Consider the following 15,742-nt stretch of genomic DNA (forward strand, 5'->3'; position numbering starts at 1 on the left):
ATTATGCTGGATGATTTGGACCTCTCTAACATTGTCATTGGTTGGTACAAGCTCTTTGGCACGTCGTCTTTGGTGAGCTTACCTCCTTCCAGTGGCCAAGGTGGCCTAGGTGGCGGAGGTGGTGGAGGTGGGGGAGGTGGAGGATCTGGGGGTGGATCAGGGGGAGGGGGAAGCGTCACTGGTGGCCCAACCAAGTCCAAGGGGTCGCTTCAAAGTCTCGACTCTTTTGGCTAGCACGCAACCATACCAATACGTCTTCAACCCTTTGTCCCTTGTTCGCCTTGAGCAACAACATATGCATCATGAACCATCATCCATTGGACCAAATCAAATTCAAGACACACTTACTTCGACTTCCTCTGTCTGGCCAATGCCACGTTGACGTGGCCTTTTCCGCGCTCTGGATCTCAGACACCAATGCTGGGGAATCTCGGACCATAACATTGACTTTTTTGACTTCAAAACAATTCTGCCATCGAGAAAGAGAGGAGTGAGGAGCTTATTCCGCTTGTGTGTCGTGCTTTCTATTCTGTTCTTCTTCAAGCCATGATACATGTTTCAGTGATCTGAAAACGGCTTGATACAAGCTTTCGAGAGCAGCATTCTAGTGGCTCATAGACGACACACACTCGCACACACACTCGCTTGCACCCAAATAAAAACAAAATCGGCAAACCCAAAAGCCCAAAAGCCAAAGCAATGACTTTGAAATTCCGGTGAGACTTGTGTGGGGACCGGGGATCCCGTTTATCCTCGGAATGGGATCAGTGGCCAAGATTGCGTTCCGGCCTACTTGTGCCGACTATTCGTTGATTACTACCATTATTATGATTATTACTCTCATTCAGTACTATTATAATAATCATTATGCTTATGATTACTCTCTTATGATTGATTATATTACGAGAAGTGAAAATATCATTGACAAGTTATAGAATATGCCCAAGTTGTTACAAAAGCTTGTTATATTGCCCATACACATATCTCTACTTCATAACCTCCCCTGTCGTCCCCAGTTCCAAACTTCTGCTATTGCGAATTCTTCAATTCAGACAGTCCGTCTGTCAGTCTGTCGCCACCATTCGTTCGTTGTCGTCCTAAACCTCGTTGGACGTGTCCTTTCTCAACACATCTGAACACCTCCTGGAAGAGTCGTGGTTGCTTTTCATTCTTAGCTCCCCCGTCTACGTAAAGAGCTCGCCCCTGCACATCCCTTGCCTTGTCCCGCTCTTCCCTGCCTCGGTCCATCCCCCTTTGTATATCTGTTTTTTGTTCCCTCTATTTATACCAATCGACACCAGATCATTGCAAACCTGAATGAATCTTGGGTACGAAATCAGGCCTGCTGGCATATTGATGGTTTCTATCTATCGCCTGATTCCTGTCCTCGTTTTTAACCGATTCAACGGGTGAACCAAGTGAGTTGTTAAAGATACTAATAATTATTTTCATCAAGGTCTCGTTCCCCTGTTCTTCTCATGATCGATCCCATTCATTCTCCTTCCTATCGCCATCCCCATTCAATTTGGATCATCCAAATCTTACTGTAGGCGGAACCTTTTCGTAACAACTGATTGTTGATAGAGCCGTTCTTTCTTGTGGCAAATGAAATCGGTCATTTTTCGCCAAACCATGTGATGGCCAAAACCTCGTGTTTGGTCGTAGTCTCTCTCTCTCTTCTGAGAACTGTTTTACACTCCCTGAATTGCGATTTTTGATCATTGTTATTATCATCATCATCATTAACATTATTATTATTATTCATCCTCCGTGTGATACGACGACGATATCTGGAACCAAGACACCGAACAAGAGTAACAGCAGCCCTTAGTAGTTCTAATCTTACATTCAACGCTAGCCTTTTCGCCAACACTCCCATTCCGCCAACGAAAAAACTTATTCACCCCTCTCCCTTTCCTTTCCTTTTCCCCCGACTACCTACTACTAGTGAAAGTTCCCCCATTCTTGCACAAATAACTGACCCCTGGCCAATGTTATCTGGATGCTCGGATGACAGGATGATATCCGTAAATTGTGTCGGGCAACTAGCACAACAACGAGAGGTTTAATTTGTCAAGTCAACCTCGTCAACAGTTGTTGTAATCGTTGTTCATTCCAACACGTTATGACATTTCCCCCGACTAACACATATCAATCAATCAAAGCCAGGCAGGCGAACACCTTGCTATGCTGTAAGAATGAATTGTGAAACACCTTCACCCCATTTTCCCCTGTTTTCTTCCTTGACCCACCCCAATTTCCCACTCACTCCTCCGCTCCTCTATACCCCTCCTCTAAACATAACCTGTATTCCACAGAACAAAAGATCAGGTCAGACTTTTATGATAATAATGCTGTATGCTTGACGATTGTTTGAGGACCCCCGTTGCTTCGTTTTCTAAAGACACTTAAGGCTTTCAAGTTCTGAACAGTTTAGTTGATCCTGACGCTGAATTTCCGCTCTCCCCATTCATGGCCTTTTCCTTCCCAACCACTCTCTCTCTTTCTCTCCCTTTTTCTCTTTTCTTCTGCCTAGGCACAATCAATTCTTTCAAGCCAACCCTTTTAATACCCCTACGAGTTACATAATTAACCCTCAATCTGGCTCGTCTCCCTACTACATGCTTCCAACAATAGCCGGACGACATTTCTTGTTCGTTCTAAATTCATGGTCGATCCTATTCTGCTTCGACATAACCAAGCGCAACTGTTTTGAGACTCTTCGTTGGTCTTCTTCAGACTGATCCATCCACAATCTTGCCTCAATCAAATCCGACTCCTTTGATTTTTCTTGTAATTCACGTCACCACGCGATACCTTCAGTACTTTGCACCCTCCCTCTTTGAATCAATGAGAAAAATCCTTTGGGATTCGCCTTAGGCAGACGAGACGAAAATCATTACTGCATCTTTATTCCTCCTCTCTTCTCCCCTTCTCTTTTCCTCAATTTCGAATCGTGAAAAAGCACTCGCAAAAACAATGAAATGCGGACGAAACAGCAACAGCAGCAACAAAACAACAACCACAACAACAGATGTGAATATGTGATGCAGTTTTAACAGAAACATCATCATAAGACCATGAAAACTCTAGATTCATTTACTATTATTAATACCTTTATTATTCATATTCTTATTATAATCATCACTATTGCTATTACAATGGTTATTATGATTATCATTATCGTCATTATTATCTGTCATCACTGATATTACTATTACTAGTATATTATACTAGAATGTTGACTCAATTATCAAAGAAATGTTTACTTATGAGAAATAATATCTGCTTTTACAATGGATATAACCAATAAAACCGAAAGATCGAAACCTTTGCGATGGGACAAGAGACAGGTATTTGATTAAGCTCTTCTGACATTGGTCATCTTATCAAACATCAAGCACTTGGTCTATCAGTCATCCAGTCACTGAGTCACTGAGTCACTGAGCTACGTAGCTGCTGCTTCACTGGTCCGTAGATGCAGTTTTGAGCGCGTGATATTCCTCCCATAACTTGCGATAGTCTTTGGCCAAATTATCGTCCTTGAAGTCGTAGAAGTCGGGGTCCTTGGGCTTAGCCGTAGCTGGCCTCGGAGGAACACGATCCTGAAATAATGATGTATGAAACGAAGATAATGAGACAGGGTTTACAGAAACGATATATCGATTCTAAGCAGGGAAAAGGAAATGCAGGACAAAATGTTTTCATTTCAAGATAGGTTTAGAGTCCAATTCTTTTACAGGGTTGTCCAGGAATTTGAGGCAGGATTCGGGAAGCGTGCAGTAATCGCATTTTTTTGTTACTGTACCACTATACATACGTATTGGCTCTTACTACATGAAATGGCATTGCAAACTTTGTTTGAAGAATTTGGACTTTTGTTTTTGATTGGAAGGCCACCTTTCAATTCAAATCTGATTACAATATACGCATTAAATTGGGTCATTCTGAACAGAAAGGATGTGAGATTAAAATCCCACTTATGTAGCCTTTTGAACGACGTTTAAGGCCACTAAGTTTGCCATAAACATTTGTGACAATTAAGTGCCTTTGGGAGGAAGATGCTTATGACTTGTTTGGGAAAAAGGTCAAAACGGGAAAAAGAATAAAAAGCTTTTGGTGCCCTAAGATACATAAAAAATGAGCCGGTTTTTTACTACTTATGATCGCCGCCCATATTTCATCGTAATTGCCTGTCGTTATGAGGTTTGCTTTTGTTTCGCTAACTTGTCACCGAAAAATGTTGAGATTGTCATTTTTGATCAAGAGATTCGTTTTGCGAATGTATCAATTGGAAAATCAATTTGTTTATCAGTATATGTACTGCAACGTGTAAGCTAAGTGGTAATTGGCTTGTTGAGTATCGCAAAGAGTTATTTTCAGTAAGTGCCCCTAGAATACAAAGCATGCTTTCACTCGAAATAAGATGTCAAGGGCTTCAAATCCTGACTTCATTTAGGAAGGGCTCACCAAGCCATTTATATCACGTCGGGGTCACCAATATAGGACTTCGTACTCTCAACTTTATTTCCGTGGTAATGAGTTCATGAAAAGTATTACACCAAGATGGTTACATTCGAGAACTCTAGCGAGTCACAGTGCTAATTGAATGGACGCAATAAATACGAACCCCTACATTGTGATTAACCCTTGAACGGTCTTGATTACTTATTTTTTGTCGCTGGGTTTTGCAGTTTGATGTTTCTTTCCTTGTAGGCACATTTGAAACATATTTTTTCATGTTTTGTCCAACATGATATCATGATATCAAGCGACATCTTTCTCTTTTCAAAAATGTTTATGAGACAATAAAATGTAATTTTTGCAGTTAAGCCAAGCCACTTTTATTACCGACTTTCAAACATTGTATGTAGCTGACCAAGAGTAGGTCAAACAAATTCTATGTATTCATTACTTCATAACTTTGACCACATCTCCTAAGGTCCCTGGGTCAGATCTATAGACCATGTAGGACGCTAATCTAAATGAAGTGAATGGTTCAGGAGATAATAACTTCGCTACCGTCCGAGGTCTATATGTCTACAAGTCAAAAAATCTCCATTTCAAATTCCAAGTTTTCTTGGAAAAATCGGATTAGGCTGTTCAAACCTCTATAAATTGCTTTGATCTTACCATATTTGGCGGCACCCAAGAGGCCTCCTAGTTAGGTCGCAATAGTGAAAAAAGTACATTCAAATTGGTCATAATTTTTCACAGGTCAATGTTCACCATTGTAGACATACCTCTAAATCAAAGGTCTCTTTTTGTTCCAGAGTGCCCAATCCTTCTCGAACGGATGCGAGTTGCCGAGCGAAGGAGAAGAACGAGTTTAAGGACTTTTTCCAATCTGCATCCTCAATGCGGTATTTGGAAATGTACGCTCCAACTCGAAACACCACATTTCGATTCAGTAAGCCCTAAAATTAAAAAAAAAAACACTTGCGTAAGATTATGTTCACATAAAGGCCTTTGACTACGAATTCACGAGAAAAGATATCGAACCTTCTACGTATGGTTGATAAAGTTCACTCCTCATGCTAATTGAATATTTAGAGAGATGTCAACACAATGGAAAAACAGACTCTTCACATTGAACGATGTTTGTGGTTTCTCTTAAAAACGTTAATATACAATTGGTTGAAAAAATACCTGCTCATCAAATTCATCTCATCGTGTTAACTATTTGCTTGAAATTCGCAACAAAAAAATAATGTTTTATCCAACCAAGTAAAATAACGCATCCACGTCATTTGCTACAATTGTTTGGCTATCTGTTAGATATGTTATCGAACGGAAATTTTCTCAAGTATGGCCACCGACCATCGATTGATACTATCTACTACATGTGAAAGAACACTGCGGATCGTCAATAAGGAACCTAAGGCCAGAGCTTTTCTTTCCAAGAGACAACACTTTTAGCGAAAATATGCCCTCGATTTTTTTGCTCACAGCAAACATTAAGCCCCCATTTTTTAATCTAAAAAAGCATCGATTTGACACTTTGTTTTGGGGCCAATTTAGAATGAAAATGAGGTTTGGGAAGTATCAGGCGAAAATCTTTAACCCATTTTTTCTTGTCATGGCTAAACATCGAATAAAAGCTAAAATGTGGGCCTCGGATAGGTTTATTTTGGAGGCTAAGTCTTACCAAGATTGATTTTGAAGCATTTTAACTCTCTCCTTGCTAACTGAAGTTAGCAATAGTGCTGGGGCGAGTCAGGACTCGTGCCCGAGTGCACTCGAATCATTATCTCGATTTTTGAAGAATTGACCGAACTCGGGTCCTTCGAATGGACTCGAGTCGGGACTCGTCAGAAAGAAGGAATTCGTGTTATTGTCAAATTTCGTCCGAACGGGTGTTACTTCGTCATTAATAGACCATGTAAGAAAGGAGCCAATAAATGAAGATTTCATTAGCCTTGCTTAGCTTAGTAAGATCAAAATGAGTCCTTTTGTTTGACTTGAGTCTTCTGCTGGACCCATCTCTTATTTGTTGTACAATGATTTTCTGTAAGCTTTTGGTACGGTACCCACAAGGTTCTTAGCATCTCAAAATTTGTTGAGCCAAATCATTTGTGAAACACTTTTAGTTGATCAACCCCAATAATGAAAAACTCCTTTTGATATTTCTACAACTTCCTTTCCTCCTTGAAATCGGACAAATCTTTTTGAGGTCTAGTTATGAGGATTTAAGCAATGTACGTAGTTGTAGTTGTCGTACTGTATTGGTTGGCAGCAGGTAGAAAAAGCTTTTTAATTCCCCTATGTTTCGTACTTGCTTGGCAATTTGATTGAGCTTCAAAACAAAAGCGTTGGTGAAAGCCAGACTGGCAGCCAAATCACTGGCTTCGACGTCGATTTTGGCAGTGGTTCGAATCTCCTTTTCCCATCGTCGAACATCGTCTGAGCGAATCTGGTTGAAAGGATCCACCAACTCAATGATATCGCGGGCCTTCTTTCGAGATTTCCGTGGCGATTTCTTGGGACTATCCTTGGAGGATTGCGAAGGTTGTTGGCCCTGGGATTTACGATCACAGGAGGGAGGAGATTTCCTCTCTGAAGATCCAGAACACACCACTGTCGGTACTCTTGAGCTAAAAAGGTATCAAATTTTTTTCTTACGAGTGATTTGAAATCAGACATACCTAATGAGCATGAACATATTTTAATGTTCTTCATCTTCGATAGATAATTAATCAGCAATTCTCTGGCTTGTTGGAGAATTTCGCAATTGTTTGAAAAATGCTAGACGGAACCTCGTCCGCATTAGTCCCGATGGACGCTCTTTGTCAAAATTGTCCGGTCGTACATTTGCCGTTCCGTAGTTACAACTTCAGAGGATTGTTGCCAAAAAAAATGATTTTTAAACTGCAAAATCCTACTGCGTTAAAGTACGTTTTTCTAGTGCAGTTTTTAAAAGTGCGATAATTTTTTAAACATTTTCCCCGAAATTGCTGATTGCTGAAGCATTAGATATCTAAAACAATGAATATTTTGTTAAAATGTATTCTGAAAAGGAAAAGTCAGCTCTAAAATTTGTGCTTGGCTCTTGAGACACTAATGGTGTTCTGGGGAGAAAATTTGCATGTGCAATACTTATAACTTAATAGCTTACCTGTCTCCATGTTTAGTATCCTCAATTGAATCTATGAGTGGACCAGATTCACAACAAAATTGCCAAGTAATTTGTTGTCAGTAAATCATCCTTTGGCTTGAATATGTTACCAAAATTCTAAATTTTTTACATTTCCATGACTTATATGCATATTAGAGGGATGCTTTGAAAGTTTGATTTTATGGTGGTGTATTTTCCATCATGGCTTTCAGTGTTATCGTAGCAATGCAAAACTTCAACAATGATTAACAATCACTTATTGGCAAAGTATATCTTCTTAGATACTAGTTTAAGCTTTACTAACCTAATAAGTTTTGTACATATTTATCTAAGGGTTGCATTTCACTTATCTGCATTAGGCATACTTTGCCAAAACTACTCATGTCTTTTGCCAATTATGTTGTACATAGCATGCCAATGGTCCTGAAGTACTGGCAATTTAGGTTTTAACAAAAGTATCTCTAACGAGTAACTCTCTGGCGCTCTTTGTCCAAAGAAGCCGGGACTGTAATCCGTTCCTTTTTAAGGAACAACAAAAGCCCTGGTGAAAACCAATATTTGACAATATCAGGAGAAAGACGATGTCGGCTTGGCAATCCAGAAAAACCTTGATATTAAGGAAGTTACGTAGGCAGCTTCTACAATTTCAGTCAACGTGAGGAATCAGGTCGCCTTCCTGAAACACACTAACAATATCATTAAGAAAATTATGGTTGCTTTTCAATATTGAAAGCCACCTGCTTTCAAAGGCTTCGAATTTTCATCTAATGGGGATGATTTGCGGGATAGAATGACGGTTGCCTTGTCAAATTGAAGAAATCACTTCAGAAATCGCTTCAGATGTCTCTTAGTCATATAAAAGTGTTATCAAGGGGCACGAATTTTACGGCCTTACTGTATTGCATGACGAACATCAGGGCAAATTCGAACATGTTGTAAGAAACTATTTTGATTAGCACTCGATGCTATGTTTGTCATTTTAAGTTTTAGTTTATTCTACTGACTATATCCACATTTGACAAAAAACAAATGACTATTGATAAACCTACGACATACTGGGCACATAGCTTTGTTCTGGAGCAAATTTTAGAGGACATTTGTTATTAGTAATAAAAGCATTGTAATGATTTTGAACTGAACTGACTAACCGGCTTTTGAAGTCCAACAAAGGTTTGGTTGACCAAAGGTCTGTTTATCAAAGCTCTTACCTCGGAGTTAGGCGCTTGGACGTTAACCGGTATGAAAATACACTCGTCAAAGTGGTGAGCGAAGGCTCATTCTGAGTAACGTCCAAGCCTTAACTCAGAGGTGAGAGAAACGCCCTTCCCTCTGAGTTGAGGATTGGTCATTACTCAGAATGAGCATCCACTGATAACTCCGGTCAGCGTATTTTCATTCTTGTTCACACTAAACTCCGAGGTAAGATTCCTAAGGAATCAATACCGTACTTGAATTATCGCAGAAACCCCTTTCTATTCAGAAAAAGTTACCAAAATAACAGTAACTGACTTTGACGCGGAGAAAATATTTTCGAGCTCGGTAGAGACAGCATTTCTTTTTTCTTATAACATTTACCCTTGCTGATGAGCGGATTCCTCTGCTTTTACATCTTAAAGAAATACAATTATTTATTTGATAATAATGTGATTATGTTCTGTTAAATTGGAATCGGGTTGCATCTCAAGTTAGCGTTCATTTCAATTTAACAATATATTTGCCGCTGACGGGCGTTTTTGTTGATGTGAAATCTAATTCGACTTTAAAAAAATTGAAAGCTTATTGGCCTCTAGACCTCTAGACACAAGGTTGTCAAATTTGAACATTTCTGTTTGTTGGAGCCTGCATGCAGTTCGCAAAATGTCTCCTGCTCTACAGGGTGTTTATAACATTGTGTCGCCCATAACTTTTTATGAAAAAGTCACATCAATGCGAACTTCAAAGCTTCTGATTGAAGAATTATCCGACTTATCAAAGTACATCTTTCTCAGGTCAATGTCCATGTTTTGGGATGTCAAGGGTCATTTTGAGCAGAAGGGAGTGTTTGTGGCTTTCGTTTTTCTTACTTCAAGAAATGAGAGATCATATTCTAAGCGCAGGGGTGATATTTGGAATTAACCTCCATTGTACATAGGTATATATTGGCTTTCTGTTGCATTTTTAAGAGCTTGAAATATCAATTTCAAAATATCAATGTCAATATGGTTTGTTCGTTTCGTTTCGTTCGAAGCACTCGGCACTAGCTCATTGTTAAGGATCATCATCTCCTTTACAAAGGTGGCAATAGCACCAATTATTGAAGATATTATTCAAAAAAAGTACATCAAGAGTATCGGTAGCAAAATCATCAGCACTATACAATGTGATGGATGGTCTTTGAAGTCGCAAAAAGCAATATGGAAGAAGAATAAATCTGCTTCGTAAGTGTTGATTGACTGCACACCGCAAACTAATTTGACATACAATAAGTTGCGTTCGACCAGTTTGGAAGCTTGGAACGGAACTCGATCTTGTTTGAATGATCTTGCTTTCCTTCTTTTATTAGCGAAGGAACACGAGGTGCATTATGTGGTACGTGGAAGGGAAGTACTTACTTTTCTGACGAGGCTTCGGAACTTTCTTCCAGATTTGGACTCTTTCGGTTCAAGTTGGTTTGACTGCCATAAGGGAGTTTTCCTTTGGATTTCCCACCAGGTGTTTTTTTGCTTCGATGATCCAGAGATTGGCTTCTCGCCTTCAAAATAGGGACGGGCATGACTTTCCCGTTTTTCAACTTGGTGGGAGAATGGGAGACTTTGTATTTATTGAGCTGTCGAGGGGGCGGGGCCGCATCTTTCACTTTCACCTTCGGCGCTTTACTCCACGAGCTTCGCCGCTGATCACTATTTTCACTAAATGAATCCAAATGATCTTCGGAACTTGCCTGTCCATCCGGCAGCTCACGCTCTAAGATCTCGTCCACCAGGCCTTGGTCAAATTTTTGGAACTCCCCATCGTCTTTGAGCTGAATGAAGCCCTCGCCAAACTGGTACTCACTTTTCGAAGGTGTCGACCACGGACTTTGAGTAGAACCGCTCATTCTGATGAATTCTCGATCCTATGTGTTCTTCGACTCCCAAAATGCGTGTTTAACCTCTCCAAGAAAATCTCCTCATAACAACGCCCTACTTAATCACGAGGACAACGGGTTGTTATTTAAGGCTCGTTCCAAGTTCAAAGAGCAATTAAACCACCTTTTTTTCGCCCGCCTTTCATCAAGTTATGCTCAGTCCGAGTCCAACTGAAAGACTGATCTAACCTTCGCACCATTGGACATTATCATGCCAGATATCCAACGGACCGACCCAACGAGTGGACGAGTGGACCAAGAGTGAAACCAATGTTGGAACGTCTTGCTTCGTCTTGGAACCGAACGAAAGGCCAAGACGTGGTGGTGGTGATGGTAGTGGTGGTGGCGGAAATAGTAGTAGTAGAAGTAGTAGTAGTAGTTCTGGTAGTAGGGTAGCAATCCTAGTAGCCGTGGTGTAAGAAACGTCTATGGAAAAACAGAAAAGAGCGAGCTACTTGTCAACCAACACCACCATTCTTTTCTCTGGTTTCCACCAAGCAAGGTCAAGTACTGTAAAACATATTTTTCCACACGTTAAGGTTCAGAATTGGGCATAAACTAGGTTCACTACCAAGGTCCTTGATTTTCATTTTTCAAAAATCTTAATCGTGAAAATTTACCTCCGCTTTTCTACCGGACATATATTGGATCGATCGTGATTATCAAAAGGTCGTTCGTGCTTCATTCGTGAGCAATGGTCATCGTTCATTCGACGAAAAACCTTTGGTTATTCCTGAATCTGCAGCCCTGGGATGCATCCAAGGTTACTTTCAAGGTTAAATATGGGAACGGAAAATCATTATGCAATAACTGGATAGTGATGAACGCTTTTGTTTTGCAACTTTCTGAACTTGGAATGCTGGACGAGAGCGAGGAAAGGAAACGAGAAATCGAAGAAATTTGCAGACATACAAGGCCTTGGGTCTTTTCTTTGGATGGACCTTCAGAGGCTTTTGGGAAAGAAAGGAAATGCTAAAAGCAGACCTCGAGGGAGAACTAAAAGGTACTTCGGGCCAGGTTCCACTTGTAAAACGTCTATCATGCAACTTTTGGCTTCAAATTTGGTGTAAGGGCCAAAACACGAGTCACTAATGGGAAACGCTGGAGATCAGATCAAGTATTGAATTCCGAATGACAGGCAAGATCATGTCTACTTTTAGACTGATCGATTAAGGCTAAACGTAAGAAACGCCAGTCTGATGCATATAAGCCAAAAGTTCTAAGGTCTGCCAAAGCAAAGCTAAATTTCTCATTTGATTAGTTGTTGTTTTTAAATGCTTTTTGATAAGAAGCTATCAGCTTTTGTCAGTAATTTAGAAGCTTTTTATGAACATGCGTGTCCTACACCTTATGTTTAAATACTAATTTGTGCCAAATTGAAGTGAAAAGACCTCATGTCAGGGGTAGGAAAGCATTGCTTTTTTTCATCTCCGAAATGTTGCAAAACAATTAACTGAAATATATGAAGAGTTAAGTCATCGTCTTTTCATGAATTAAAATAGCTGGGATTAGGCAAGAATTTGTGCCAAGATAAACAAACAGAGGTTTGTTTTGTAACATATCCAAAACCGCCTACATTTTTGGGGTCTTCTGATCAGTATTGTCCGGCAAATATGAAATGCTATTTGTAAGTTTATTTTGATTGTGAATCAAAAGTATATTTTTGTAACCCTTCATTCTCCTTATACAGTATGCCAACTGTATGATGGCAATTAAGTGTTCTCTGATTAAGCTTCATTCATTGTTCAATTGATTTTTGTTTTGAAAGCACCCTTTACCTTATGTCAAAAAACGTTGTTGGTTTCGTTTGCTTACACATACCTTTCTCCCCAATTGCAAAGTGTGTGATCGTGATGTATTTTGTTCGTCAAGCTCATTTTCTTGTTGCAAATTGGAAGAAAACAAAATATTGTTTGGAGTAACTCAAGCTCACTCATGGTGAGTCGCTTCAAAACTGCATTTGTGGACAAGGAAATGAAAAATGTCGGATAGCATGGAGCAAAAAAGGCACAAACTTCCACATTGAAAGGAGTTTCCCGGATTGAACATCATTTTTCATTAAATGAAACAAATGTTCAAATAATTTTCAAAGAGCAAAAAGTGACGTACAAGAAGGCAGAAAATTGCAGAGAGGCATCAGGATGACTAGGACAGCAATGCATTACAACGTTTTTATCATGCAATATCTTCTTAATGCCAATGCTTGTTGCTTATTCAAATTCGAGCATTTCGAGGCCATCTGCACAACTAGGCATATGAAATACTTTCGCTGCAAAAATGAAAGTGAATGAAAGGGTTTTATTTTTGCACTCGCGTTTATTTCTAGTCCAATCTTCTATTAATATCCATCTACAGTCAGCTAGTTTTGAATCTAAAATTATAAATCCTTTCCCTCCTTTTCCATTTTCATCTACCAGTCTAGGGGTCAAAGAACTCAGAGCTCGTTTCATCTGAGGGTTGGGGTGGGTTGGATACGATCAGGAAATTGATCTTTTACCCCTTTACCCTTCATGAGCGTCAGCCTCCTCCTCCCGGCTACTCAAGCGGTCAGCCTCCTCCTCCCGGCTACTCAAGCGGTCAGCCTAACTCCCTGCTTCCTTCCTAGATGGATGGAGAGTGGGTTGGTAACCGGTCTCGTCGCTCAAGCTAGCTAGCCGTCCGTCTATTCTAAAGCGAGTCAGTGAAAAAGTGACCGTTTTTTTGACGACGAGAAGGGTAGGCTAGACGCTCGTTCTCCTCTTTTTGACCGCAAGAAAAAATGTCCGGCGACAAGGACAGGGCGTTGACCCAAGAGGTCAATGACATTTGTTGAGTGAGCTCCAGACTCCTAGGAGAGTTCAGCTCAAGTTGGAATGATGATAATTGAGAGGGGAGGGGGAATAAGGGATTCGAGCTGGACTGTGAATTCTTTCACACCACACTCTACCGGTCAGCTTGAGGACAAGCTGCCAAGGGGGAGTTCAACTAACTTGACGCAGACATCAGACGAGTAACAGTTGTTTTGAGTCGTCGCCGATACCCGACCAGCCATGACGATGGACGAATGAATCTTTAGGGTGGAGAGAATCAAATCATATCCTGAAGATACTTGTCAAGCCGGTAATTTACCTGTCACTGTTTTTATTGCCCTGCGTTCGAAATACTTTGTTTTTGATCGTGTCGCATTGCTTGTTTTTTTTCAAATAAAACGGACCGAATATTGTCGAGTTTAAGGGAAAAAACAGGATTCCGTTTAATGTGATAAGCGGACTTATTTCAATAGTGGAACAATTATTCGTTCAGTCGCGGAGAGACGTAGGCAGATAGAAGTTTTGGGAGATTCGTGACTAGATTGGAGATTGCATGCTTACATGAACGGACGAGAAGACGATTTTTTGCCAGTGATTTTTCGTTCTGAGCTCGGATTGCATTGGGCAGCCAACTTAACGAAGGGACGTATACTGTACTAGAGTTGGTTGGTTGGTTGGTTGGTTGGTAGGTAGAAGAATACGGCAAAGCAACTCCGTGAACCAACATCCATCCACCTATCCACTTACTCCCTGGTTGGTTCACAGTTCACAGCCTAGCCTAATGCATACTAGTCGCAATCAAACATGAAATGTCGTTTTAAACTCTTTGTCTGGGTTAATGATCAAAAGCACTTCTAAGACACACACCACCATCTTACTTTTCGTTTGGTTTCAGTTCAAAAATCGTTTTGCATCAGCCATCGACACGCACCTATCCATCCATCCATAGATCTATCCATCTAGGTATGGTTCAACACATAGAAGCGCACCGCAAGTTTTATAGATTTACAATGCGTGTAATTCCTAAAAAATCGTCACTACCAAATGTTGGCATGCATATTTCTCTCCAAGTTATAAATCCGACCGAACCAGCAGAGGATGGCATTTGATCATCCTCCAGAGTCTGAAGAAGGAAAAGGCGAATGAGATGGACTTGATTTGAAAATTCAAAACGAGAGAGTGTTCGTAAGTAAGTTCGTAGGTGAAGTAGCGAAATGATTTCCAAGGATTTCAAAATGTTAATGCTTCAGGAAAGCTTCAATCCATGACGATCAACCACGAGGCTCAGGCGGAGGGCTCTCGTCCCCTTGACCGGGTCGTCTTGTTGCTCGGTGGTACCCGGGATTTATACACATATTTTTTGTTGCTTTTACCCCTTTGGTTTGCCCCTCTCAAGAGCGGTAAGAGCGCAATACTTTGCGCATCCTCCCTGCCCTGGCCTGCATAGAGCGACACCACGACCTACGACGATGTCTATGGTGTGGCAGGACCTCTGCTTGTCGGGCTTCTCCCGTGGAGTGCTTGTCTTGTTACTTGCTCATCCTCAACCTCCACACCAGCAGCAACAACAACAACAACAACAAATTCTCCCCCCGTGCTAAGTTGCAAACGACGGATCGACGGACGGACTCAATGACTGAGTTGGAGACTGACTGACTGACTGACTGACTGACTCAAGTACGGTCGGGTAGATGGATGGATGGACGGACAGACGAGGTGTTCCTCTAGGTGCGCTTTGGGAGAACTTGCATGGAGATTGGAGAGAGACAGACGATCTGTTTCTCAGCTCACTGTTCTTCACTCTCGGGTGAATCGTGGTAAATTTCTTCCATGCGAACTCTTTAGTATTTGCCAAAGCGCTCCTGGCTTTGCCAATCACCCTTGGCCGAGAGGAAGAGAAGCGGGAACAACCTTCCTTGAGAGTGAGTGAATGAGTGTTTCTTTCTTACAACTGTACACGAGAGCTCCTTGATAGTTGTGCCTTAGTGTTCGATCTTGAGTCTCACAATTGAGTGGTGGCTCAATTGGGAATGCAAACATAAAAGTGAATTTGTTTAAGATTGCCATTCTACAGAAGAGCTGAGCAAGGGGATCCTTGTTCAATTATTCAAGTGCTATCAATCTTACTAGTGTCGAGTGGAAGTGATCTCTCACTATTCAAGGTAAGAAAACTGCTGGGTCAAAGTGGAGCCATGCAGGAACCAACAAGCCTGAATAACATTATTTGGCATT

The 15,742-nt window shown here is 40.8% G+C and overlaps 2 protein-coding genes across 3 annotated transcripts in view; one reads left to right on the forward strand and one right to left on the reverse strand.

Annotated features, from left to right (window-relative positions):
* Positions 1–2,577: 2,577 nt before the first annotated feature.
* LOC131883170 (uncharacterized) lies at positions 2,578–11,213 on the reverse strand. 2 transcript variants are annotated; one of them, XM_059230552.1, is made up of 5 exons: positions 10,207–11,213; positions 6,776–7,094; positions 5,244–5,417; positions 5,134–5,160; positions 2,578–3,605 (listed from the first exon to the last, which is right to left on the reverse strand). In XM_059230552.1, the coding sequence occupies exons 1-5, from the start codon at positions 10,689–10,691 to the stop codon at positions 3,465–3,467; spliced, it is 1,146 nt and encodes a 381-aa protein (XP_059086535.1). In that variant the 5' UTR covers positions 10,692–11,213; the 3' UTR covers positions 2,578–3,464. The 2 variants fall into 2 exon arrangements, with proteins under 2 accessions (XP_059086535.1, XP_059086536.1); XM_059230553.1 differs by lacking the exon at positions 5,134–5,160.
* Positions 11,214–15,184: 3,971 nt separating this feature from the next.
* The window catches only part of LOC131883865 (myocyte-specific enhancer factor 2C-like), a 9,775-nt gene continuing 9,217 nt past the window's right edge, over positions 15,185–15,742 (forward strand). Inside the window, exon 1 of the mRNA XM_059231464.1 lies at positions 15,185–15,672. The gene's annotated coding sequence lies outside the window, so the exon portion shown is untranslated. The remainder of the gene's footprint in view (positions 15,673–15,742) is intronic.

The sequence above is a fragment of the Tigriopus californicus genome, chromosome 7 (assembly GCF_007210705.1).
Source record: "Tigriopus californicus strain San Diego chromosome 7, Tcal_SD_v2.1, whole genome shotgun sequence".
NCBI classification, from domain to species: Eukaryota; Metazoa; Arthropoda; class Copepoda; order Harpacticoida; family Harpacticidae; genus Tigriopus; species Tigriopus californicus.